The 27,894-nt window shown below is 36.6% G+C and overlaps 4 protein-coding genes and 1 long non-coding RNA gene across 10 annotated transcripts; 3 read left to right on the plus strand and 2 right to left on the minus strand.

Moving 5' to 3' along the window:
* Positions 1-4: 4 nt before the first annotated feature.
* On the plus strand, positions 5-10,613 carry LOC107265396 (flocculation protein FLO11). Of its 3 annotated transcripts, none has more exons than XM_015734822.2 (11): positions 5-232; positions 4,857-4,994; positions 5,144-5,273; positions 5,371-5,488; positions 7,082-7,163; positions 8,049-8,100; positions 8,314-8,413; positions 8,503-8,599; positions 8,768-9,828; positions 9,915-10,130; positions 10,204-10,613. In XM_015734822.2, the coding sequence occupies exons 2-11, from the start codon at positions 4,892-4,894 to the stop codon at positions 10,336-10,338; spliced, it is 2,094 nt and encodes a 697-aa protein (XP_015590308.1). In that variant the 5' UTR covers positions 5-232; positions 4,857-4,891; the 3' UTR covers positions 10,339-10,613. The 3 variants fall into 3 exon arrangements, with proteins under 3 accessions (XP_015590308.1, XP_024938406.1, XP_024938405.1); XM_025082638.1 differs by lacking the exon at positions 5-232 and adding an exon at positions 1,393-1,413; XM_025082637.1 differs by lacking the exon at positions 5-232 and adding an exon at positions 1,686-1,706.
* Positions 10,614-11,212: 599 nt separating this feature from the next.
* Positions 11,213-12,593, minus strand: LOC107265397 (tctex1 domain-containing protein 2). Its single transcript, XM_025082673.1, has 4 exons — positions 12,268-12,593; positions 11,990-12,123; positions 11,793-11,926; positions 11,213-11,725 (listed from the first exon to the last, which is right to left on the minus strand). Exons 1-4 carry the CDS (start codon positions 12,450-12,452, stop codon positions 11,678-11,680), a joined length of 501 nt encoding a protein of 166 aa, XP_024938441.1. The 5' UTR covers positions 12,453-12,593; the 3' UTR covers positions 11,213-11,677.
* Positions 12,594-14,303: 1,710 nt separating this feature from the next.
* Positions 14,304-17,106, minus strand: LOC107265424 (flavin-containing monooxygenase FMO GS-OX-like 2). Of its 2 annotated transcripts, XM_015734872.2 has the most exons (7): positions 16,923-17,106; positions 16,621-16,837; positions 15,886-16,027; positions 15,486-15,797; positions 15,204-15,354; positions 14,806-15,080; positions 14,304-14,730 (listed from the first exon to the last, which is right to left on the minus strand). In XM_015734872.2, exons 2-7 carry the CDS (start codon positions 16,827-16,829, stop codon positions 14,518-14,520), a joined length of 1,302 nt encoding a protein of 433 aa, XP_015590358.1. In that variant the 5' UTR covers positions 16,830-16,837; positions 16,923-17,106; the 3' UTR covers positions 14,304-14,517. The 2 variants fall into 2 exon arrangements, with proteins under 2 accessions (XP_015590358.1, XP_024938193.1); XM_025082425.1 differs by lacking the exon at positions 16,621-16,837 and having other exon boundaries at positions 14,474-14,730.
* On the plus strand, positions 16,609-17,854 carry LOC107265425. Its single transcript, XR_001537214.1, has 2 exons — positions 16,609-16,856; positions 17,095-17,854. It is a non-coding gene; the product is annotated as an uncharacterized LOC107265425 (long non-coding RNA).
* Positions 17,855-19,341: 1,487 nt separating this feature from the next.
* Positions 19,342-27,886, plus strand: LOC107265027 (putative inorganic phosphate cotransporter). Of its 3 annotated transcripts, none has more exons than XM_025082424.1 (8): positions 19,342-19,479; positions 25,661-25,911; positions 25,983-26,219; positions 26,303-26,387; positions 26,455-26,560; positions 26,635-26,896; positions 27,076-27,450; positions 27,525-27,886. In XM_025082424.1, the coding sequence occupies exons 2-8, from the start codon at positions 25,699-25,701 to the stop codon at positions 27,714-27,716; spliced, it is 1,470 nt and encodes a 489-aa protein (XP_024938192.1). In that variant the 5' UTR covers positions 19,342-19,479; positions 25,661-25,698; the 3' UTR covers positions 27,717-27,886. The 3 variants fall into 3 exon arrangements, with proteins under 3 accessions (XP_024938192.1, XP_015589443.1, XP_024938191.1); XM_015733957.2 differs by lacking the exon at positions 19,342-19,479 and adding an exon at positions 21,921-22,051; XM_025082423.1 differs by lacking the exon at positions 19,342-19,479 and adding an exon at positions 24,193-24,325.
* The last annotated feature ends 8 nt before the right edge of the window (positions 27,887-27,894 follow it).

The raw sequence follows: 27,894 nt of genomic DNA on the forward strand, positions 1-27,894 counted from the left end.
GTGTTTGGATCCGTGTGTTCGAGGCCCTAGCTGCTCTCAGCCAGTCAGTAGACGAGGCCAGTTCTGGCCGGACTGCCTTAAGGTCTTGTACGCCACTTTCAATCTCTCGTGGTTCAAATCCGATCATTCGACGAACGTCTACCGATTTGACGTAGTTATTTATTAATTTAATCAAGTGGTGAAATCAGTGTGCTGTTAAACGTTTTGGATTAATTATTCGTCTCGATAAAAGGTACGTACATGTATTTATCTGTTAGTTTGTTATTTGAGGTTATTATCGATACGCGTCGTAACACCTGTGGCTTCTTTTTATCAGACTTGTTGAAGTTTTAGGTGAAATTCTTGTCATACTTGTACAAACTTTTTTGTTAGTCGTATTCTTCTAAATCGTGACACGGATTTGTGTATCAATGATCTAGTGTCGAGTTCTACTTTCTATCTTTGGTGATGTTTCGTTTTTGTTTTCTTGTTCATGGCAGTCTGTGGGTAATATTTCGTGGTAATATTCCCTTGGATGATTAACAAGCAGAATTGTATTTTAATGAATTGAATGAGTTTTCAAATAAAAAAAAAAAGGTTCGGTCGATCTCTTTAGAAGTTTAGTCTCCGGGAAAGAGAAGCATTTGATGTGGCGACGTGAGAAAAAGAAACGTTAAGGATATAAAGAAATTGGGCCTTATGCCAGAGACATTGCGACCAAATTTATAGTCCTGGCTCAGCGACTATGCATCCATTTGCGTGACGCCTAAAATTATCCGTTTGCCGACTGTTGCCTTTAGTCAGTTATATGGTTTCTCATGTGTAAATGGTTACCGTATGGTTTTCGAGATTCTTCCGAGTAATAGCATTCTGCTAGTTGCGTACATACACTCTATATTTACCGTAAAAACACTTGTAAACTTCCTTCGTAGTACCTTGGCTATTTGTTCTTTCTTGTAACGGATAGGGTTATAGAATAAAAAAGAAAAATAGGGTTTCTGTGTCCTAAAATCTTTGCCTACGGCCCAGACGAGTATATTTAATACACGCTAAAGTCCACTTTGAATATAGGTGGGCTATATTTACTCCCTGGGTGAAAAAGAGGGTACGGACTTCTGCTAGGAATAGTGAAAGAGAGGTTCGAGAGAGTCTCACGGGAAACTGAGAGAAATAGTGAGTGAGAGAGAGAGAGAGGGGGGATTCCGGGCGCCAGCTTGCTGGACCATTGCCACCCACACGTAATGTCAGATGTCACTGTTAAATTTAACCCTTAAAACACAGCTAGGCTCTTGTATGCTGACTACACGTTGCTTTGCTAATGTGCGCGCGTGAAGCTGTCACTTTTGTTTACCTCAAGTGAAAATACTCTATTGACATTTTCTATTTGTCATAGATTAGACTGATCTTGTGCGAAGCTTTCTAATTGTTTGTCAGGTAATTAAGTTATTTTTATATAGATATACTGCTTTACGGTTAGCTATGTAATTTCGCTCTTTTCTTTTACGTTCTCTCGTCTCAGGATGGATTCTCTGTGTGCTGAGCTCAGGACCAATTTTCAATGAACATATAAGAAGTGACTGGTCCTTGCGGTTAAGTAAAAGCAAAATGGCGGATCTTACGCTGTCTTTAAATTCGCCTTTGCACTTCCGAGTACGTCACTCGTGTTGGAGTTGGCGAAGAATGAGATTGCGTGAGAGGCGAAAAATAAAAAGTGGAAAATAAAGAACGTAAGATTAGACCGATTTGAGTTTACATAAATATTAAGATCTCAGAATGACGCGGGAACTAAGATTAGCCGTGATCCTTAGGTCGGATTCGCATTGCGCTTTTTCATCGGTTCTCGTAAGTTTTGCGACAAGAAAATTACGACGACGAATCCATTGAGAAAAGTCACTAGGAGTAACCTCGACTTTCTATTAACCCTTTTATGCTTTCACATGCCTTATAATTATATTATCGAATCGGACTTTTAACGAAGTAAATGAAATAATTCTCTTTACATCGCGCTACAGGGATTATCCTCTGGTTATATACAGTTGGTACGATAACCAATTGACATATCGTCAAATGTCCGTGATATATTTAGACGTGCGGCAATTGAGCTTGATACGAATTATTTTTTCTTTCCTCGTCCAAGAAAATATGATTAAATGCTATTCAGCCTTTTCATAATTATGCGGAATTCATAATCTTCCCGCATATTGATCGGTATAGTGAATTCTTATTAATTTCAAGTAACCGATCAATTTGCATAAAAAATTGCTGAATAGGAAATAAAAGCTAAGGAAATAATTGAATAGACTTCAGATCTCGTGAAAGTTCGAGGAAGTGAATAAAAATGTAAGTGAAAAAAAAATATCTCTTATAAACAGTCTATCAGCATATACCCAAAGTGGCTATCTCGTTGATTAGTCGAGTAATTCAAGTGATATAATCAAAGAATCGAATTTTTTTGGTCCGAAGTACAAACGACTGAAAAATGGAGATACGGTCCGTAAGAAACCTGACGGGTCTACCATTAAGGTACCGACACGCCGTAAAAGCAACAGAGTACCAATTCTACGAGTTTGTACTTTATCAGCATGCCGGAAGTGAAGCCAATTACGAACAATGCCCATCATCTGACGTTCTGCCGAGCTACATTAGACCCTCGGTATTCCAGTGAAGGATTAATCGCAAGATATGCCTGATACTACATGGAATTCCTTATAAATTCACTGGTTATGACCTAATCAATTTTTCATTGTTTAATTAAATAATTAACAACAAAGTCCAATACTCAATTGCCGTAGTTACAAAGAATTGTCCAAGTTACTTTAAAGATTTTTAACAAACTTCCAACCCACCTGCATAACAACCATAAAATACCGCGTGAGTCAGACGGCAGTTTAAAAGTAAACTTCAACCTAACCTAACCTCGCCAAGCAGGACGAGCCGCAGCTGGCTAATTTCATCCGATTCTGCCAGCTCGTCTTTTACTTTGCCGCTTTACTCTTTTGCGGGAACTAAATCCCACGCTGGATCAAGTTCGTGTCTACTTCGTGTAGTAAGACTAGAAATCCTGACTAAAAATTGCAATAATCTTAGCCAATTAGATCGGCGCTGGTTCATCAGGTATCACAGGTACCTCAACTGGTAACCACGATGGAGAAAGATGCCAGGTGCGCTTGCGTAGACATAACTAAACTAGGCTCGTTCTTTCTTGTAATGGCGCATCTATAAATACGCCATTTTGCAAGACTTCCTCCGACCACACTGTACTTCCTAATGCCTGAGAAAATTTTGCCCAGAGAACCTGAACACAAGGGACGCCATTGTGCAGCAATACAACAGCCAGGGCCAAACTGATCGTTTTACCTAGATTATCATTTTCATGGGTACAAGTATTGATACCAGTGTCACAGTTTGTACCGGAAGTAACATTTGACTCCAAATCTTGGGCTTCAATCCACAATGTTAATTGCTCAGCGTGTAAAACAGTCGGACAGATACGTTTAGTGCCCGCCGTGCAGAAACTGTGAATGATGCTTTACGTCTGCTCTGTATTAATAACTTGGATGATCAGTCGTAACAGCTGATTATGTCTGGAAAAAATATATATATATAACGAGTACAGAAATAGGTCTAGTCTGATACGTATCTGATACGGATGGCTATTTCCAAAGACATAAAAAATTTATAATAAATTTTTTCTTTTTGACAGAGATAATTTTGATAATTATATTTCTAGCTACTGACCTAGTTCACTGATTATTTCTTCTATGTACCAGCAGCGTGCAATCATTGTCATTGATAAATTGTGCAAGAGCTATCAATGGATAACTATTACTTGTTTCTTTGGAACGTGAGACGAATAGATTAAGCCTGCTTAAGTACAGAAGATATTAGCACGATAGGCCAGTCCATTATTATGGCAAAATGATGGAACAGATAGAACCCGCTTACGGAAGTCACGGGATGACTAGATATGGAGTTCGTGACTTGACTGCCGGTATAATATTTCTAGTAAATTCGCTAGACACGCTCAAATCATCGTCAGAAATCACAATTAAGGCTAACAATTCTCATTGCACAGGTTGATCTTGATATTAATTCTGGCGTGCGTGTACCGTACACTTGTTCTTTAACCTTGTTCCACATGGGTCCGACCTTGACACTCATTGAGGAAGGTGGGACCACGTTGGTCAAATTGGTTGCTTGAAAAAAATGGTACTTTGGTTGATGACGCAACCAAGAAGACTCCCAGACGCCATACTTGATCTTAAAACGAGTTTAAGGGGATTTCCATCACGTTTACTGAACATCATTTTGTAGGTGACGAAAAAATATTTCCATTTCGTATTGCTTCTCCTTTTTGCATCTTCTGGTACCGTTCGCTATTTTGTCATTGCATAATGAATTGGGTCACATCGGGCGGTATGCTCGGCTAGTCTCATCGTAACTGGTACGATTAATTATAAATTTTTGAATACGTATGGGTTTCCATCGTTCGAGACTTCATAAGCTGTTCTCTGTAGCGTCGGCGGTTGAACGCTTCTTGGAAAGCCTCCTTTTTGGCTCCTTGGCCTCGTTCGCATGACAAATCGCTACCGGAATAAACATAGGGCAGTTAGATACAGCCGAACGACATAGAAACGACGGATCTTGCGGCTATGAAAATTCGTTTTAGCATCCAGTGCAGCCACTGACAAATTCGTCGAGCTTTGCGACTCAGGGTCAAGCGAGCTTCCATTAAGAAGTTAAAGTGTCAATTGAAATATTTTACATTCTTGTTTTTCGCAGCTATTGAAATCGTCGTCAGGACATTTTTTTTTCCTGGGTCGACTGGGTCTTCGAGTACTTGATGGGATTTCATGGCGTCTCGTTACGTGTTGCAGATTCGATTGGACTTGGCCGGCGCGGGAAGGCCACTATGTCGACGATCAGGGAGAGCTCGCACGTGAGCAGAAAGACGGTGAGTCATGGAGGACCTATATCCGAACACACCAAAGCCAGCAGCCTCGAGAACAACCTAGGTAAGGTTTCTTCCTCGCGTAGCTGTAACCCTATCCTCTTTTGGACTCTTGTTCGAGTCTAGAAAAAAAAGTCAGTAAGGTCGTCAGCACGCGTAAGGCCAAACTATTATGTTGCAATATAATGATTTTCGGTACCTCCATTCTTTTAGATGCTCTTTTGGAAGATCTTCAGACAACTGTGTCCAGGTCTGCCACTCCTAGCAAAGGAGGTAGGCCACTCTCGCCCCAGGTCGAATATCGAGTTGCTGCCAATCCCACCAGGGTCCTCTCCGAAGGCAGGTTGGTATTAGTGGGTGAATTCAATGTGATTCTTTGAATATTCTTTTTGTCTTCTCCTTTTATTTCGTTTTTATTACCAAAGGAACGATATTTTTAGATCCAACTCACCCGTGCGCACTGTCAATAAGACCACAGAAAAATTCGTAACCACAGGATCGAGCGGTGCGGCCAGTGGCATACCAGGATTGGAATTGCTGGATGCCGAACTTCAAAATGTACGTATATTTATTTTCTTTTACTCGTTATCTATGCTTGAAACAGGAAACGGATCTTCTTGGACGAATGATCCAACGCGATAATAGGATGCGACTGGCGGACGTTCAGTTAATTGCATCCTGACACTCTCAATTTATACATCCAGGATTATGAACCAAGGATACACGGGTAATCGGTCCTTATCTTGGACGTTCATCGAAGTATCTTCGAGGGATTAAATCCTCCCTGTGAGACGAAACGGTTAAATTAAACGAGGGAGAGAGATATCAACGGTGACAAGAAACTAGTTTCTTTGATATATATTTTTTTTATTTATTGCGTCCGTCCTTGAGGGGCCAGGTGCATGCAAATTAAAAACATTATAAGGATTTGTCAAAAGGGAAGCACAAGCATTTTACTCTAATCAGTGTAATTTTTTAATGTTTTTTTTTTCTTTTAGTAAGCCAAGTTACGTTAGCTCGTTATCACCTTATCGCTGTCACTACCTTGTCTCCTGTATGAGATTATTGTTTACGTTATATAGTTAAATTGATCTCGGCATGAAAAAATATAATTTTTATCAGGTATTTTTGAATTCGATGAAAATGCCAGTCAGAAAATATACTGCGGTTTTCATGATCACATTTCACATAGCTGATATCATTCTTATACTTACCGGAATGAGTATTCTCGCAAGTGGTTGCATCTGTGGAGTATGATCTAATGCTAAGTAAAAATAGATTGACCGTGAGTACGTGATCTTTGCTCGTTATTCTCTTCTTGTACTCGTCATGACTTTCTTTGAGCATTTCTCTCTCTCTCTCTCTCTCTCTCTCTCTCTCTCTCTCTTTCTCTCTTACTCCTCTGTATGCAAGAAATGAGAATCATATATAGTTGCATTGAAGATATCAGTGTACACAGAAAAAAACGAGGTATATAAGCGCCGTCCGATGAAAACGGCACTTCATGTAACTTGCAGTCAAGCGACGGGATGCGCAATGACTTCACGCGGTTAAATTAAACGCTCATTTCACTGATACTACGTAACGAGTGATAACCGGTTTATCGGAAATAGAATTTTCGCAGACTGATAATAGAACGTATTACAGGGAATATTTGTGGTATTTCCAGGAATAGAAATAACCATGTGTATTGTTGAATTAATTTTTTTTGACGCACAAAGATAATAGCGTGAACGTGCACTGTCGCCCACGTGGTAATTCAAATTTCATTGAATATCTCAATTAAATATTCATCAACGACCTGGCGAATGGAATTCCGTGAAATTTAAATATGCTACCGATCCGCCAACGCCGGCTGGACGTGAATGTATTCACGGTTCAGTCTGGTCTTATATGGCAAGCTGGACAGTTCTGCCCACCACGGTAGTCATTATAATGATAATTCGACACGTATGTCCATTCATTGATACAGCTCTCCATAGATATTTCATGAAAATTAAAAGAAAAAGTATAAGCATTCTTAAGTGGTAGTCTCGAAAATTTGCACAGCGTTATTACATAATTATTTATTTGATTATTCGTTATTTGTCGTTTAATCGTTAAAAACTTTTAATTGAAAAGAAAATTATTTTTTAATTTCTCATTTATCAGGTACAACCCGGTCAGAGTAAGACAGTGGCTTACAAACAAGTTTCCTATCAGTATAACAAGAGCCTGGATGGAAAACCTATTGGTAAGACGTAACTTTATTCTTTTGACTTTTGAGGTTAGTACCAAGCTCCATGGAGGTTCGAACGGGGATCAAACATTCCACGGCGTTACTTGCGGTCTGAAGGAAGCGTAGAGAAAATAACCTGTCGCTATATTCACACGCGTGTAATGCGTTCGACTTGTTCGTGTTGGTGCCGGTCGTGCCGCTCCTTTTACGGTTCGCGACGGCCTTCAGGTGTATAGTTAATTGAGGTGAAAAGTATAGGGTAGGTAGAGAGGAAATAAAAATAATGTTTCGATTATTACGGTATCCGTGAACGTAGAATAACAGAATGCATCAGGCAATGACTATAGGATAGGTTTTTTATTCATGTTCACGAGTTCTGATAAGATTAGACAGACTTTAATTGGAATATTAAAGTTTTGCGATAAGTAATATCTGTCAGATAGTACACGACGATGATAGGGGTGAAAATATTTGAAAAAAATTTCTATTACGCAAGATTTTCACAAATTTCTTTTTTTTCTTACTATCGTGTGTATCTTTACGTGGGCCTCGGTGATGGTCCTGGGAAAGAGGCTGGTGTTCTTGCCACACGTAACAGGTCCCCGCCATATTAGGCCGGTTTACGGATGAAGGCTGACCCGATTTCTCTGTCTCGCCGATGGGGACGAGTAGGAACGAGCGTCTCTCTGCGCGAGGGCGGCTAGGTGAAAGGGTTGAAGGTCACGGATTAGAGATTAAAATCTCAATGACGGGCAATTTAATCAAGGCTTATGTAGGCACGCTGATATGCGTTTACAATTGGTAACAATTGCTTTTATGGCTTAACGTCAATTGTCGGTACGGAATAATTTTATTTAACCAGCGTCTTGCTGTCTTACTGATCTTTGTCAATCTTTTCAGACGAACGCAACGTCAACCAAAGCATTCTGGACAGTAGCAGCGTACCTTTCGTGTGAGTATTTTATAGATGAAATATTAAAATAGTCTTGAACTTTTGCCAAGTGAAACGCGCGCTGCTGTTAGTACCTGTGCGCTATGTTTTTCTTCTAGACTCGTGCCAATTTTCAGTATAGTAAGAAAATAAACGTGCAGTACAGTACCACCGACTTATGGGATTCATGAGGAAGGCAGAGCACATAATAGAATTATTTATTTTGTTTGACAGCGAAGAGATTCATGAGTCCAGTTACGAGGACAACAGGCCACGTAGACGTCATCGTAGTCCTGACCCATCCAGCAAGACGTCCACTGTCAATAGAGAATTAGTAAGCAGTTTTATCTCTTGTTGGAATGTACCGTGATACACTGGATATAATGATCTTTTATAAACTGAATTTAATTTATCATGTTACAGCTTTACAGTGATGGCTCTACGACATCTCGTTCCAGGCAGACGTCTCCACTACCTGGTGGCCAGTACAGAGACGTCAAGTACATCCATGAATCTTCTAGTATGTAAATGACATTGACTTGTAATGCTGCTAGTGTGACTAAATGACCGTGACTGACTGTGCAGGATCAGCTGATTGTGCAAGTCAGAAGTAAAGATAGACAAAGCTGATTTAGGCGAAGAGCTTAAGTAATAGTGGAATATAATATTCCTTTGGGATTTATTTCAGATTATCAAGGAGAACCAAGACCGGTTCAGAATACAGTGACAACTGTTCACAGCTTGGACAATTCTCAAGAGTATGGAAATCGAGAGTACATACCGGTACCATCGCCTACGCCAGCAATACCAATAAATCTAGCACCGGGTCCTAATACAAAGGTTACCACGACCATAAAAACCTATACTTACGAACTTCCTGGCTCACCTGAGAATTATCTACCAGGAAGTAGTTTGCCAAGAGGTGTGGTACTTCCTGGTGATCAGACTATTACGTATACTCTGCCTAGAGGAGGTTCCACTGACAAGACAGTGACTTATCATACTCAAAGTGTAACGAATGTTTCTGGTCAAGACGGACCAGGAAGTCCAATGCGATATGCGAGTCCTCCTCCAACTGAAGTTATATCCAAATCGTCAAGCCTTCAGAAGGAAGCCAAATTCTATAGGGAAGAGCATGCCTATCCACCGGGAAGTCAACAGTCTCAACCTGGAAACACAACAATTGTTTATCACACTGGTTCACCACCAACGAATATTGATTCTACAAGGAGTATAACGAGGGATGAGAAATATTATCAGGTCAATGCTAACTATTCTAACGGACATGGACCACATGCTCCTGGTGACAGACCTGACCATCCTGGCGATACTACCATTATCTACCAGAACCAACCTCCGACCATAAACGAAACCCATACGACAATAAATCGAATTGAGGAACATTATCCTAATCGTCCTTCCTCAAGCAACAGACCACCCTCCAGCAGCAGACAGAATACACCTGAAGGTCAGAAACCTGGTACTCCGACTCGTACAACTGTCAATTATTATACTGCACCTCCGCAGACCAATCCACCCCAATCTAGCACTACTATTTATAAATATTCAAATACCACCACAACTGTCCCACCGAACAAATATCCTGAGGATCATGAAGTCCTTTTACCAAAGCCCTTCCCAACCAATGGAGTGCAAGTGTATCCATCCAATGCCAAACCAAGTCCTACCAATGGACAAGGACCGCCTGCGAAGCTGGAGGATCTTATGGCATCATTTTCTGACACCGAGGTAAATTCTTTTTAATTTATTAACAATTCTCATAATATCGTGCTATACAGAAAAATATAAAACTATACTAAACTATTGTTCACTAGCGTGAAGTTTTGGCTGACATTGCAAAGCAGGACCAACAGCAGCGAAAGACGAGGGATACTGATAATACCAGTCAGAAGAAACAAGTTGAAGTTATAGCTCACACTCCACCAAAGGCCGAGAGCAAGAACGTAGCTGGACCACCTGTTTACTATCCCCCAGGATCTGCAGAGTTCACTAAAAAAGAAGAGTCCAGTGCTGCCATGTCACAATCCAGCGTAAGTACCTTAAATAATGTTAACATTAAGTACATGAATAATTTTTTCTTATAACATCTTGTTACTATTACAGGGTGGATGGCAAAAGAATAGTAGTAAATACGAATACGAATCAGGAAGTAAGAGCAAAAGTAAAAGTAGCAGCGGAGGCGCAGTTGTTCCCGTATGTCTGCCACTATGCTGCGCTCTGCCTTGTGCTATATTGTAACTCATTATCACTGTAACATGACAATGGAAAGTCCTACATTATAAACAACGTTACAATTGTCCAGTCAATTATCTTTGACAATAGGATTTTTTTAATTATTTCACTTGTTTAACTGGTGTGGCATACCTATCTTGCAATATTTTTGTTTTTCTTTGTGCTAAGCTATAAGCAGCCAATCAAAAAGTAAAGTATACATGACATGTGTGTATTCAAGAGCAGTGCTTCATTTGTAATAATTCTTGGAATTTACATAATCTTAATTTAATTAATCTAAGGAACCCCTCACGAGTCAATTATTTTTATTGTCATTGTTATCATCATCATCACTGCATCTAATGGTTTTATGAAACCGTATGATCGTTCTATTAATAGTCTTACTAGTTTGTGCCTTTATGTTTTATAGTAAATTGTTTGAAGATCCAGCGAGGTCTAAAGGTCACCGATAAAATGTGCCCAATATTTTTAAAAAATATTTTTGGGAGACACGTCTTCAGGTTGATTTCAGGACGCGCTAGTTCTTGTGATGTGAAATTATCGGTTATCGAAAATGTCTAACTTTTTTTTTTAACAGTAGATTAATATACTAATTATTGTCTTGTCAATGTGTTTGTATATTAACACATTATATTATACTTTCATAGCTCTCATCTCTACTTGATTCCTGAAATCGATGAAAAGATGAACGCGTTCAGACACTTTTTTTTTATTTCAAGAAATACTTCAGGCACCTCGAGAGTGTGTTGGACCTTATTTTGGATAGTGACATACCAAAACCTATTGAATACTCTACAGTTTTTGTAAAGCAAAACTCTCGATCTTAAGTGATGAGGTTCAATTTGATTGTTCTCAGTCAAGGTGTAAACGTACTCATAGATCTGATAAATTTTTATATTATTAACTGTCTATCTTTTTTTACTAATTAATCGCTAGCGAGTGCAGATAACTCGAGTAAACAAACAAATTGCGGCATTAGTTGCCCTAAAAGAGCAGCGAGTGTCAAATTCTTTTAACAGTCGTGCGATACCGTGAATTATGGTGCTATAATAATGATAGTCTCTCTAGTGAATTTAAGAGCAATGTGCTGTATCCTTAATAAATAAATATATATATATATATATATATATATATATATATATTTTACAGAATATACATACGTGGATTTTAACTTTAACAGATTGTAAAAATATCTTGTGCCATTGGACAACATGTATTTAGCGCATGTGTTTTCTTGTATGGTAATGATATGTTACGTGCTAATAAATTGACTGCTGTTTCTAATATACCAGTAATAGTATTCTTGATAATTGCATATTCTGGAAACCAGACCTTGTCGAGTGTTTCAGTAAAAATATACAGCGTATACTGTAGCCACGCAGAAAATAGTGTCCTGGAAAATGTATCTTAAAGTCATTGAGGAAACTTCATTTTAAGTAGACTCCTAGAAATTTTCTTACATTGACAAAATTGTCATAAGCATAACTGTCCGCCTCGGCATCCCAGATACATCTTGTACCCATTTTTAGACCAGCACCGTGTTGTTCACCAAGAACTACGTTTACAATGTATTTGTATCGACCAAACTTTAATTCTGAAAACATTTAAGTTTTCTTGATCATCTTTAATCTGTAGACTGCTAACACCCTATCGTTACCTTTAATTTTTTCTTTTATCAAATCTGCAATTTCTTTCATCCATTGTTCAGCCTCTTCTACGTTATAAACTTTGGTAGATAAGTAATCAAACAAAACAGTGTGTATAACTTCTTTTGCACTCAAAGGTCGAAATCTAATAAAGATTCATAAGTAATCATTTATTCATCCCGCAGAGATAAATTTTTATTATTTACAGCTACTATTGTCTCTCTTGCAAGGTTAGACAAAAGATAATTATGAAGAGTAATTATTATTAAAGAAAAAAATGTATAAATACTTCTCAAAAAGCTGTGGTCGAATTTGATAAACAGGTTGAGCCAGTGGTTCTTCACCTCCGGGTGGATTAAGAAAGTCGAAGTTCATATCAGATTTTTTACTTTCGAGGACCTCATTTTGAACCTCTGATTTTAAAGTATTTTCATCGTGCGGCTGGATACTTTCAGTTTCTTTATTCTCTTCCATAACTGAATTCCTTGTACAAATTCAACGCACTTCGCAAGCGACTTGCATCGATTTGTATCATGGAACTGTCATCACATCCATGCAACCGTTTATTGTTGTGCAAAAGGTCAATCGATCTCGTGCACAAGGTATCAGGTAATAGTGGATAATACACGCAACAAAATTCTTCATATCCACAGACGGTAACTCTTACTAGTTCCTACTTCTTCTTATGTGCGGCTTTATCAGCATAATATAAACTGGCAATCCTTTTCAAATATTATACCATTCCCACCGTCGGGAAGTTAGCGTCAAAGGATAAGAATATATTCTTGTAATGCCTCAAAAATGCTCCTTATGTTTTCCTAATTGCTCCGCTACTGTTATACAATGGATACAAAATATTAATTAAAACAGAAAAACATTTTTGTTATACTACCCTTAGTCAAGATCATTCACCGCAACGAAAGACCATGATGGGCGTAGCACCCGATGTCGCCATTGAGAGCACCGCCAGGACATCTCGAGGGACAGCGAGCAAGCTCAGTGGGTTAGACGTAAAGACCCTCGTCCGCCTTCGGCGGCGGACCCCGTCAGCCATGGATTCCCGCGAAAAAAGTCCTCGACAGAGGATGGCTTTAGACTAGCAGTTGTTCAATAGCACCCGCACCTACCTCAAGTGAAGCTGACCCAAGAGCACAAGCAGGACTTTACCGATAACCAACGGATTACCCCGCACCTCTCCGCCGGCACATAGATCGTCTCTATCCACACGAGTACTCAAGGGTCAACGACATGTTGGAGCGTTTTCAGTAAAGCGAACAAATTATATTAAATACGCGAGAGATAGACACTCTGGTCAGATTCACTATACGGAAGACCATAGTTGTAGCGTACCCTAAGAGGGCTCAAGGTCGCTAACGGGAGGCTACAACTTGGGCCCGACCCACGGAGCAAGCTCAGCGGATGAGGCGGAAGGCATCTCCTACACCATGGTCTATACGTCTGGCTACTCTTACAGGGTGACTACCCTTATATGACTACTCGAATGAATATGCTCGACCCGACCAAAGGAATAGGCTAAGCAAGACAGCACAATGGAAAGTGAGAGGGAATAGAGTGAAACGAGAAGACAGAAGGGAAGATAAAAATAAAGAAGTCAAGAAGTAGAAAAGTAAGTAATAGAGTTATAAAAGTGGAGAAGAAATGAGGAAAGAGATTAATAAGAAAGTAAAGAATGAAAGATAAAGAAATAAAGAAGTAAGAAAGAAATAAATATAGAAAAAGAAGGTTAGAAATGAATAAGAGGGGTGCTTCCAAGAGACCGGTATAGGAGACCGGCCCCGAGGAAGAATGAGCGGCCCAAATCCGGGCTCTGCGTTAGTGCTTCCCCCACTTGCCGAATTCTGCGCGATGAAATAGCGCGCACACAATTTTGGGCAACTTTTAGTACTTCTAATATTCTTGACCAGGATTTATGATTTCCAAGTGTTAATATCTAACTTTATTCATTTAATTAATTATTTCAATATTCCAAACGATTTATTAATATTTCAATTTGAGCGTAACTTATTTTCGACATTTTACAATTTCAATTATACTTTTATCTACTCCGTATATTTCGCGATATTTTGATTTAGTCTTCATTTTTTGTTTTGAATAAATTTCGAAAGTAAGTATACGTTCGTCCAATCAAAAGCATGACTGGTACGAGGGCCCTTCGTTCCGGTGGCACGTCGACCCTGGAATAAAACTTGGACTTCCTAAGCATCTCTACTGAATACAGATGATACAGATTAATAATAATCGCCCACGAATATTCTGTCTTATTTGATGATATGATTTCCGTGCTTTCCAATGCTCCCAATTAAATTTGATTGCATCGTCATATTTTAATTATCTCAATTAACTACTCTCAACTATCGTCAGGCACGATGTAAGCCAATAGTGCTGACTAGCATGTACGTTTAAATGAAGTTTCTCTTTATATACTAATACAAGGTATACTTTATATACTAATATACCTACTTTATATACTAATATAAGGACAGTTATCACTTTTTACTTTTAATCTTCCCTTTAACCCCTAACAAAGTTTACAGTAACTATAAGTGAAGTTTTCCTTGTCAACAATGCGATACTGTAGATTTTTATAGGTGGTAAAATCCTGTTCTCGCATTATATTTGAATGCTCATAGATCTTCCTGACCACCGGTGGTAGAGTCGATGTACCTGCAGCATTGGCCAATTCTTCATAGTAAAGCCATTGTCTCTCGTTCATTTTGGTGATCTCCTTTTTCTATTATTGAAAAAGGAATGAAAATGTTGTACCAATTACAAAATCAAATTTCATTGGAAAAATCTGTTTACTCACCGGAATTCCCATGTCCAGCAGTGCTTTCTTTTCCATTTCACACTCCTCACGCATTTCCTGCTGAGTAGGTAATTTTACACGTCCATCAAGGATGGCAACGATGTACTGTGCCTGAAGGTGAAACAATGGGAATGGAATTACCATGTTAGGTAACCCCATGACAAACAAGTTTGGCATATTCATATGAATCAGATGTTTGTATATTGGTTCAATGTGATAGTCGAATATACGTATCTGTACTTTGTCCGACATAAAAGGGAAACTGAACCTGTAACCTGTAAAAGAATATTATTTTTTTAAATTTCTATGTAATACAAAACAAAAGTGTCTTTTCCCATAGACCTACTTATGGTACCTCAATCATTTATTTAATAACGAAGTTCACTAAGTCTTTTTACCGGTGCAATATATGAATTCATCCACTTCTGCTGTTGAATTGTCTTGGAAGATGAAGGTGTTACCCTTGATCTCCTTGATACCAGGTTTTTGTTGTACGCAGTTCGACATTTTAGCTGTTAGGGGATGAGATAAGTTGTGACTCAGGTAAATCTGCAAGGTTGTTCATGTTTTATAAAATTCCTGAGGATAAGAAAGTAGGGTACGGCTAGTAAGATTTTTTACCCTTATTAACAAGTTTTATAAGAATTTATAAAATATATTATAAAAATTACTACAGTTACCTTCTCAGCATAATTTGACACCTCCATGGCTATGTCAATTCCTGACCAAGATGCACCCAATATGCAGACCTTCTTTCCTGCATACTGATTCGGAGTCCTATACTGATGACTATGAATGCAGTTACCCGGGAAACTCTCAATGCCATTGATACGTGGAACGTTACCAACGGTATAGCGACCGTTGCAAAGAATCACCGCGTCGAAGGCTTTCGTGGTTTCCACCTTGGTCTCCAGGTCTAAGGAAGTAACCATCCAGGTAACTTGTCCTGCAGAAAGAGTCTCAGGCGTCACGCGTTTCACTACGGTATTCAACTAAAAAAAAATATATATATATATATAAATTAATATAAAATTAATTTAATGCCACTTTAATTAAAATTCAAATTATATTTAAAAGTACCTTGATATGAGGATACAGATTGAAATGTTTTGCGTAATCCAAGAGATACTTGCGAATCACGCTGTGATGAACAAAAGATGGTCCATCTTGATCTGCAAATGGGAAATCCGGAATTTGCATAATTTCCTTGGGTAGATTGGTGCTGTTGAAAGAATGACGCGTACCAAATTAATAATTAATCAATAGCCTTAACAGGAAAGTATAAATTTTTAGTATTAAATATTAATACTCTAATCAGTCGTCCAGTCAAATTATCAATATTTTACTAATATTTAACAAGAGTCGACCCGGGCCATTTATGGGTTTACACTTCGCGATAACTCAAACTATGTATAATGTGTGGCAATCATTATCAGTCGACAGATTCGTAAATTTCCTGAACCCCTGTGCCCTTTCGGCGCTTGTTTTTTTACTCGAATCATGTAGTCATATTAACATTCAACTTTATTGCCATGTGTCAACCCGTTCGCGTAGTTTGTATTTAAAAAAAATTGATAGCACGTATCCATAAAAGGTTATGTCTGGCTGACTAACGATAAGTAATTCGTTTCTAGAAGATGAGGAATAAGTGTATTCATTGATATCGTCTAGACGCATATAATAAACACTTTGAAATTTTACATTATTTCCAAGAAAAATATTCCCGTAGAAACTATAAATAATAATGAAAGTAAACCATGCTAAAATTGTGTCAAGTCCTATTACTATTTTTCTTTACAGTTTCTTCCCGCTTACCGAAGATACTTGTACATGCTGCTATGCACCGGAAGTCCATGTCTATCGACTTCCGTTTCATCGGTGTACACCCAAGTACCTCCAACCTGACCGGTTTGTTCGAAAACCGTCAAACTATAATTTTCCGGCTTCGACGACACATGGCGCGCCACCACTAGACCAGAAACTCCAGCACCGATTATGGCAACTCTGGTTTTAGTGCTCGGCATTTTTTAATCTAAGGACATAGACATACGGTAAGGATACTTTGTGGAAGTAATGATTAACGAGAAAGATCATTACACCAATTGTTATAAACGTACCAATGATATTACACGGCAAATAATACCAAAGACTCTTAAGTACGTTCTAATACTTTTTCACTCTCTAAGTCTGGCAATACAAGAGCTTCTGGTAACGATTATTAACTTCACTGTTACTGTACTCGTAGAATCTTGACAAACTAATTCTGAACTGTCTTGGTCAACGTTTCAGTTAAGACTGTCCACCGACGGGCCTATGCAGTGGACTGAACTTCTATCCCGTCTTCCCCCAAACGACACTCGCCGCTGCACAACATACGCACGCTTGTAAATACGAATCAATTCTTTCGAGAAAGCCATTTTGCTTTCTGACGAAATCAGGAGAATACGATGTCATAAGATCGGGGATTGCCATCAAAAGAAAGATATATATATATATGTGCGCGTATGTATTTTTCGAAATTATCGAAGCTCCCATAAGCGATGCACAGAAGCTTACTGTGAATACCCTTCGCTATCTTAATGATATATGACGTGACGTAGATTCATTAATCGATTATTTTACTTTAATGAGATTATACGTATACAATACTTATGACGCAATAGTTTGAATCGTTATAGAGAAGATACTACAGAGATTTATTACAAAGGCACGTGCCTCTGTACAGAATTATCATAGTTGGATGAAAACTTCCTGGATACAATTTTATGGTGAAAGTCCTCGGTTAGCGTACTGTACTAATTACCGGCCTGAGTAATTTAGCCCTGGGGCCAAGGAACTTTACCTACTATACTTGTAACATTTATGTTCGCCGATAATTACATGTTCGCTATGCACATTCAGGCTGAGATTAAAAACAGGAAACCTTGTTTTACTTTATTTAGGAGTTCTGAGCAGCAACGGGGTTTTTTTTAATTATAGGCAATGTATGTATGCTTTGGGAAAGGAGTGAAAGATAATATTTTCTGCAAAATACAGATATATAGATTTTAAATGTCAGGCTACAATTTAAATTCATTATTACTAACCTTATTTTTATGCTTTAGTATACGCATATTGTATGTGGTTCTAGAACAGTTGCAACGTAGCAGGTTGATCCAATCATCAAATTGATTGCTGTAATTAAGTTTCGAATTCAAAATAGATTGATATGAAATTTAAGAGATTTGTTTTATTCAACGTGTCTTATTAGTTTGACTGGACTGTTCGCATAGCGATCAGATAACGAGTGTAATTCAAGAGCGAATTGAAAAAGTGTATGGGAAAAATGTTTAAGATTTATAAAAGTCACTTACGAACAGCTGGAGTCCATTAACCACGTGCAACTTCTATTTCTTCGCGCAAGTTTGTAACACGGCTCAGGATTGCATCAAACAAGATCTTCAGGGTCATCTTTCTGGCGAAAGTAATCAGACTCTCAACGCCAAGAAACTTGATATAGAGTATAGCTGTACTATAAAAAGTGAGCGGAAAACGTCGCAAACCATTGGGAACATTGAATCATCTCAAACCGTGTATTGTTTCAGTTAATTATTTCGTGCGTACGGAATTATTATTTTTTTATTAAGAGACAAATAAAATTTAATAAAATATTATTCAACGAATCGATATAAAGTTTAACGTAATTCAATTAAATCGATTAATAGGACATCCGTTATGTTCTACCACGTTACATGTATAATTAGAAATGCTAGATGCTATTAGAAGAACGACGACGAAAAATTTAAGAAAAAAAGTCCCTAGACTTTATCTCAGATTTTTATAAATTATTATACTACAACGTTCAATGGTAATTATTCATCTAAATATATTATTTTCGTATGTTACAAAGAAGCATCCGATCGTTTGAAGGAAAAGACTGTCAATCGGAAAACATGTTGTTTTCATGAAAGCAACGATAGGCCTATCGATATGATTTCAGTTCTTAAAGAAGTCTGTACATACAATATTTAATGAATCTCGTATGTACGCAAAGTCGTTACTGAATCCGATGCGAAGAATTACGAAAAGAATTTAGGTCAGATGACTTTGAGCGTGAAATATAGTTTTCTAACTAATTATCGAGACTAATCACAGACTGGGTAAACAGAATTATCAACATTTAACCTTACCGCGTGATATAGCATACATGAAATGTAATGAAATTAAGTTAATTTGTAGCTTCAGATTTAATATGCGTCAAACAGTCTCGCTAGAATTATTAATTATATTTTGTAATTAATACTCGATTCTTAGAATCTGCGGTACGTTAGTGACGCAGTTGCGCACAGTAAACGGAAGGGGACAACACATTGTGCCATACAATGATCGAACCGGAGTGTCACTTTCTGTTCTATCAGTCTCTACGGGAATATGAATACATAATAAATGTATACTCTCAGTTAAACGATGAAGATAAGAACAAAACAGAAGATACAGATTCTTTCAACTGGTGCAAGTGCTGTGTCATCGATAAACATTAATAGGCGAATACCCTTTGCAGCTTAATGAAAATTACTTGTGTTGAGCCAACCTAACCTCTAAGATACACAGACAGTTTGCAGGAAGGTTCGATTATGCGAACTTTACTGGATCAAGAAAAACGTATTATCATTGTGGAACGATGAAAACAGAAAAGTAAATAAAATTTTGTAACAATAATATAATTGAGACTTCGAATACAGAGGAGTAAGATGATTTAAAAAAAGGTCTTATTTCCTTTTACATAATTTTTTATCTGTGGCCCAGTAGTTTTAATCTCTTCCTGGAGAGAGAGAGAGAAAGAAATAGATAGATAAGATTTTCTTCATATCTGCTCATTGCTCAACTCTGGTATAATCTATTATAATTACGTGAGCAATAATAAATGTGTATTGTCAGTATTATTCCAAAATATATGAAGTATATAAAATAACTAAATAGTAATTGCAATGCTTACGTATTGTTTAATATTTACGGAAGAAGATTACGTGATTCGATGATAAAATTTGTTGTGACCTGAAAATTTCGTAAAACGTCTTGCCGTAATTTTTAAAATTATGTCAAGGATTTTCATTTGGTGTACCAAATGACGTTTCAGATTTACTTTTTAGGAATTTAGTATAAAAATAAATTTCTTTGTATTCGAAATCATTCCCAAATGATTGTCATTATGTACAGGGAATGTCCGAAAACGTGGAAAATTAGATCGCTGATTGGGTACACAAAAAATTGACATGTAAACTAGTTATTTTCGTAATTGTTGTATTGCAAACTTCATGTAACACGTAGATAGACTTTCGTCGCGTATTTTCCTGTAGCATACATTTTATCCTGTTAAAAAATTACACATCGGCCATTTTTGCGGTCTTATCGCGAGGCGATAACGAATATTGTGACTAATAAGGAATAGGAAAATTTCTTATTACAAAAGATCGTCAGTTGTATTTAGAGTACTTAGAAAATTTAAGCAGTTGGCGTCATTCAGATCATACCTAGAAACAATAAAGGAAGAGAATCACGTCAGATCCACATAGTAAATGTTCCTATTGCCAATGGTTTTTGGACAATGTTAATGTGTAGTAAATCAATGGAAACCAATGGAAAACCATTCGTCATCTTTGGCTAAAGAACATAGGCAATAGGAAATTTGTATTCGGGTATGTATGAATACGAGTACCCAATTTTTTGAATGGTATGAAATATCAACGCATTACAGGAGCAGTTGGATGTCGTTGATAGCAGTGGATTTGTACAGAAAATGTCTAATTTCACTATCACTTTTCCGATTATAATTGATTGTGCAAAATATTGCACGAATCTTTAATAGAGTTAGCGGTCGGTAAGTACATGACAAGATGTTGAAGTTTTGTTTTGCTAGATGGCCTGCGCTGCTATCATCACTATATGCGCAAGAATAACTTCTTTACCATGACTGCTATCCTCCGAGCATTAGCAAAGACAACGACCCAATAATAATGTCGGAATTGACTTTACCTACGGTTATTTATATGCATGCGGGTTTAGACTTACTTTAATGCGTCGTCGAAAAGAGTATATACAATACAATAAATCATTGCATAATCCTTCGAATGTTCTTCGCTCATTTAGTGATGGTACATAACGTGTCAGAGAGTCCACGTGTCCAAACTAAAGGGAAGTCAAATCCGTAAAGATATCTAGTATTTCAATCGGACATTCGTACCTGTTATTTGTCTGATTATCGAGCATTTCTTATCTATAGATGTTACTCGATACAAGCATATGCTTATAAAGATGTGATAAAATCTTTTTCAAGCCGTCCAACATGTGTAGGCAAATCTATATATACTCCATGAGCATGCTCATGTATACTAAATAAAATAAAAAATTACTAGAATATAAGTTTTAAAAAAATTGAACAAATTTACAAACTTCCTCACGCATCCTCCTCATAAGTACTTATAATATTTATAGTCGGTTCCAGACTAATGTCAGAAAAAAAAATAATAAAAATAGGCTGACTCTATCAATTAATGGACAAGTCCCAGTAAATTTATCTATTGTAGTGAAAGGGTTAAGGTCTTTATTTACTGATTTATTACCCTACATGCACTAGTTATATTCAGACTATACAGATCTGCATTTTTTGTTTTGCATAAAACAAAATTATATTGTACGTACTATAAATTCAAAAGAAAATTCCAAACGAATAGTACACGCCGTAATTTTTGATAAAATGACAGGCTCGCCAACATTATTTATTCTGTAAAGTCAGAATGATAAAATCAAAGAGATTGCAGTGACGATGAATTTTATCGAGATCCATAAAGTGCAGGATCTGTGTCGCGACTATAGGACCCCTCCATAGACCTTCATGAGCTGATTGATCAACCCGAAGAACAGTCGTAGAGCGTTCGTCTCAGTATTCGGACATCCGCGGAACCTGTACGATACAATAAAGAAATCATGCCCACGTGAATGTTCAAAATTTGTAGATGATTGGAAGAATCCCATTAAGATTTTTCTGAACTTGGACCTGAAAAACTAGAAGAGAACTTAAATACTCAATGGTCATAAATGAAAATTTGTCTCTCCTGTTACTAAAAAAATTTACCTGCAATACAACTGCAATTGAATTGAACACTATCTGGACCAACTGATGTTCAGTTTGTTTCATCCAAGTATAAAGAATCGATTCTGTTGAGTCGCCGTAGAAAAAGTGTAGTCATACCTAAAAGAATGTCTAAAGGTAAGTTAATGAAGTTTCTTACTTGTTCTGAAATACATTTTAATTATTATAATGACTTTATTAACGATGCAAGAAGTCAGTAGGTAAAAAGTTGTTAATAGAAATTAATTAATATGTCTAATGAGTGCTGAACTTATATTTTTCAATTATCTTAAGAATCATTGATCTTTTAATTAATCAAATTATTAATTCATTTCATAACGATAATATTACTGTGTTTATTATGAATTTCAAAACAAGCTCATTATTCGACTAGGCACCTTTAATAATGTAAACCTAGCTAATACCCGGTATGGCGTGCACCGATAGACCGAACTGCTAAATTAAATTACGATTTGCTCTTTTCCAACTGGGGAAGTCTATCAAGGCTCAAAATAAGCGCTCCGCAGTACCCTAAGACTTATCGTTTTTCATGAAAACGCTTTAACCGAATTTATGTTTTTACGTAATTTTCAATAAAATTTGATTCGAAACTAATTATAGAATTCTTATTTATCGATAAAATTTCTTACAGGTCCTTATCGTTGTTTATGAAAAACTTTGAATCATTGATCGTTGTTTATATTAATAGCCAAATATGCAATGTAGGTGTCCAGTTTTAGCATTGGTATCGTTATGGGGTTCATCCGTGTAAATCGCATCGAATTGTCTTAAAGCGAATTTTCCATACGTCAATTTTTTAACGAATAAATTATATAATGAATAGGACCTTTGAGGGCCAATTCGTACTTCCATATCAACGTTTCTTTCATTTATCTCCAGTATAAAGAATAATCAAAATCATACATATTTTTTTAATAAGATGCTTATATAAAAAATATATTCATATCTGATTTCCTAGACAAATACCGATAGTTCATTCGGTTTGTAGATGTTACAATTCTAAAATAGGTTCTATATCATTATTTCCCGATAAAAAAGGAAGCAAACATTATTTCATTGTGAATAATTTATTAAGTACATACAGCTGCAACCGACAGATATTAATAGATGGTGTAACATAAAATTCTTATCAAATATCATACATTGGCAAGATTTCGATACGATGTCCTTCGCACATTGATTAAGGCGTATAAAGAATATAAAATTATATTTTTAGAGAAACTTTATTTTTTACCCACGCCGTGTCTAGTTAACTTAGGTTAGAATTCCGATGCTGCCACACAGAGTTACAATGAGCCACACAGCTATGATGGTAGATTAAAAGAATCGTCCAACCACGCACAAACCACTTCTGCCCAGATAGTAACGTGTCTGCAAATATAACAGTAATCGCGCAGCGATACATGGTTCAAATGTTAAGCAGCAAACTAATAGCAAATTCCCTGCAAAGTTTGCAGTGTTGTTGCATGTACTGTCTAAAAATGAATCAGTGACTATTCACTGATAATCGGTCGCAATTACAAGTAAAACACTGGAAATTATATGCAGGATGATATTTACAGTTTAAAGAAAATTTTTAATAAAATTATTGGGCGGTTGACATTTGTGCTGGTTAGCGTCTAGATAGAGGTAGGGAAAACTAGCTTGTACATACAAAGTTAGGGCCAATATACAATTTCTACTAGGGTAGTGACTACTTATCGTAGCACGGATACGAAAAAAAAACATTTTGCTACACACCTGAAGTTGCAACATGTCTACAAAACAGTTATACAACTGGATGAACACATGTGGAAATTGATACTCTGCTCTTTCTGTATTGGCAATCATAAATCTTCGTTGTAAAATTCTTCTGTATACACATATGTTCGCGACATACCAAACTTATTAGAATGCAAACAGTGAATACTGAAGGAAAATGAACCCTTTCGTTACCAGCGCCGATTATAATCCGCACCCAAATGACAACCTACGTACAAGCGCCGACTATAGTCGGTATAACGAATTCTGCCGTATCTGTAGAGTATTTTTTTATTGTATTGTCCCATATTAAATTAATCATATACGTGCACTCGTAAAATCTGCAAATATGCAAATAACTGAGGATATATACAATTTATTTGTTTTCATGTTTCTTGAACATATAATTAATATCGTTTTTATGAGTTCTCAAAACATATAACACGACAAAACAGTTGTTAATTAACCATTAAAAAAATGTATATACCAAAAAAATTTCAAGACGGCGTTGTTCAGCTGGAAGACGTAAGGTCGAAAACCGAAGACTGCCGACGCGTAATATGGACACTTTTGACTCGGTCTCGCGTTCAATGCCAATTTTCCGACGGATTGGACTGCCTTAACGAAAGGGTTAAATACACCAAGTTGAACGTAAGACGTAAAACGAATAATGTGAAATTAACTAAAGCCAGATATTTAATGATGATAATGTACACTTAGCTACTAAGATTGAAATAATTTATAAATTTCCAGAAAAATCGAAGGATCTCGCGTCAGGTTGAAATATGTTTTAAGTTTACATGTATTTGACCATTAATCAGTATTAAAATCAACCTTCACAGTTTTTAGACAGATTGTCTAATCACGAGTATTCGTTATATAGAGATTATATTAAAAATTACAAAAGTTTTCTACTATGACGCAACCAGTTGAAATAGATTCACTTTGATTTCATCATATCAAAGTCGCGGATCATTTTATTTTTGTTTGATTATAGGGCAAAATTGCACATGTAAATTATAACCTATAAAGAAGCTTATCGTACGGTATCACCGCGGGAGATCTATTTGCGCAATAGTTATATTCCTGGCGTGAGCTTATACCGTACGCCCTTCAGTTGCAATTCAGACAATGAATTCATTGACACTTGAGAGTAAATGTACCACTGATAATACATATATTTAAATTAAATTATATGTAATTTAATGATGCCAGAAGTAAAAGCCGAGGAGTGATAGATGAACTACTTTTTATAACAGACGTAATTGTAATTAATAATCTTTCGTTGATAAATGTAATAAATTACGTGAAATATGATGAACGTTCCTACTATGTTTCTATCGTTTGCAGGGCTCTTTGCATAATTTCATGTCGCTCTATTATTTCTTTCGGGTGTGGTATATTTAAAAAATTTGTATAAAAAAAAAAGCAAGAACGAAAAGTGTCATTGAAATTGACGACTCTTAAAGAGTCTCAATCGCTGAGGAAAATTCCAATATAATTCGAAAGTCACATCTCCTTATCGGGAGCGTAATAAGTAATTGTAAAATAATCTTTATTTATTAGAGTCGAATAATTATTTCTTTAATAAGTTGAAATTTGATTAATAAATTCCCCCATTGCATAACCCATTGAAATTCATGATAAAATGTATAAAAATTAACACAATTGGCACTCAATCATTTTGCGGTATATATTGTCGTCTATCTATGCATAAGATAAAAAATGTTATCGCGACAAGGTGCTTTAAGATATTTAGTTTATAATAGTAACTATTTACACGTGCAGACAAAATTTATGACGTATTTGCACTATCGCTTCACCAATGCTATTTTTAGAGATAATAGTTCATTTTTTTAAGCAATAGTCATTTCTCGATTATCAAATCATTCTCCAACTACAATACTTCGAAGTCTCATTTCACTGAAAATTTTTATATTAATCTTTTTAATAAAAATTAATTAAAGAAATCATGACAATTTACAGCAAAGGAGTTTTTGTCATGCCGAGATGTGCTCTGGTGCATGGTATTTTGCGGTTTCGCTATAAACTACATGTTGAGAATCAACCTTAACATTGCCATAGTTGCTATGGTGGTACCACGTCCTCATCCAGCAATTGCCGTTCAATGTGCTGTTGAAGACGATATCAGCAGATGGAAAAATGTTTCCTCAATTTCGAATGTGACCAACACATCGCTTCCGATATCAACAACAATATTACCTATAAATACAACGGTAATGAGACTTGAGTATAATGTTATAATGATATCGATATTAATTTAATTCACCATTGACTTATATTCCAGAATGAAACTAGATTCCATTGGAATGAGTATCAGCAGGGTCTTGCATTAAGTGGATATTACTGGTTGCATTGGTTAACTCAACTTCCTGGTGGTATCCTAGCGCGTCGTTATGGTACCAAGTTTGTTTTTGGTATGGCGAATATCATGACTGCAATGCTTGGATTTCTCAGTCCTGCTGCAGCAAAGTATGATATCAATGCACTTCTCTTCATACGTATCATACAAGGTTTTGTTGCGGTAAGATACAGAAAAATAAATGATACACTTCAATTACAAAACAAACTTCCATTTGATTATCTGATATTGCAATATTTATTTAGGGATTTTCTTGGCCTGCTATGCATGCCTTGACAGCTAAATGGATTCCACTTAATGAGAGAAGTAAATTCGTCAGTGCTTATCTAGGTGAGGATTTTTGGAGAACAGATTTTGTTTAAATACCTTTATCCTTAGATTCTCATTTTCCCTTTAGGTAGCTCTATAGGCGCTGCTATTACCTATCCCATGTGCGCAATTGTCATTGACTGGTACGGTTGGGAAGCTGTCTTTTATGTGACGTCTTTGATCGCTACTATCTGGTAAGATATTCTGTCTCATATTTTTTAATGATTTTTCTGTAGAATTACTTCAGTTTTATCTCGTATGGCTTCAGGTATGTCTTCTGGATTTTCCTTGTGTACGATTCACCTCAGCAGCATCCAAGAATTGGCGAGGATGAGAAGAGTTATATACTTGAAAATCTGGCAGGATCTGTAGCTGATCGAGAGAGAAATATTCCATGGAAAGCGATTCTGAGTTCAAAACCTCTATGGATATTAATTACAGCCCAATGGGGTGGTGCATGGGGTTTTCTTACATTAATGACTCAGGCTCCATCGTACTTCAATTATATTCATGGATGGAATATTCATGCTGTATGAAAAATCATTATTCTGTATTATTTTCCATTCACAATTATTTAGGGCTACTGAAAACTATCTGATTTTAGTTCTGTTTATTTGACTAATTCCCATGATAGAGCCATATTTAGGTGGTTGGATAGTCCTGAATAATTACTGACATGAAAAGTATTATATTTATTGTTTCTTTTCAGACTGGTATCCTTTCTGGTCTACCACATATAACAAGAATGGCCTTCGCTTACTTCTTCTCAGTTTTCTGTGATTGGCTCCTGCGCACTAAAAGAATGACTGTTTCAAATGTTAGAAAATTAGCAACTTTTATGTGCTCTGGTGGTCAGGGTATCCTGACCTTAGGTCTTGGCCTTAGTGGATGCCATCCTATTATGGCTGTGATCTTTATGATAGCTGGTACAACTATTAATGGTGCCATTTCTGCTGGACCATTAGCAAGTTTTGTTGATCTCAGTCCTAATTATGCCAGTGTTCTTCTTGGCCTCAGTGGACTGGTCACGTTATGCGGAGGATTCTTATCACCAATGATTGTTGGAATTCTTACAAATAATAATGTGAGTATATTAATCTCTCATTATAAATGGTTTTTATAACAGTTTTGCAATAGCAATATCATTTTATTTTCTAGCAAACGATCGAGCAATGGCGTTATGTCTTTATCATAGCTGCCGCCAATCTGTGGGTTAGTTGTATAGTTTATATGCTTTTTGGCACTTCTGAAGAACAACCTTGGAACAGACATGGACAAACAGATAAAGAAAAAGGCGAGGAACTACAGAAATTGAAATCTAAATCAGAAACCGGAGATCAGATAAATTAGAAAAATAGCGAAAATAGGAATTAGGAAATTAGTATTGATCATTCAATTGGATTAAGTGTGTGTGAGTGTATATAGTGAAAAACATAAATTGTACATAAAGAGTAAGACCTATAGGTGAATCAATCTATGTGTATCAAGTTCAAAAAATAAACGTTTAAGTTAAGTATTAATATCCCAT

The sequence above is a fragment of the Cephus cinctus genome, unplaced genomic scaffold (genome assembly GCF_000341935.2).
Source record: "Cephus cinctus unplaced genomic scaffold, Ccin1 Ccin1_scaffold0215, whole genome shotgun sequence".
Classification (NCBI taxonomy): domain Eukaryota; kingdom Metazoa; phylum Arthropoda; class Insecta; order Hymenoptera; family Cephidae; genus Cephus; species Cephus cinctus.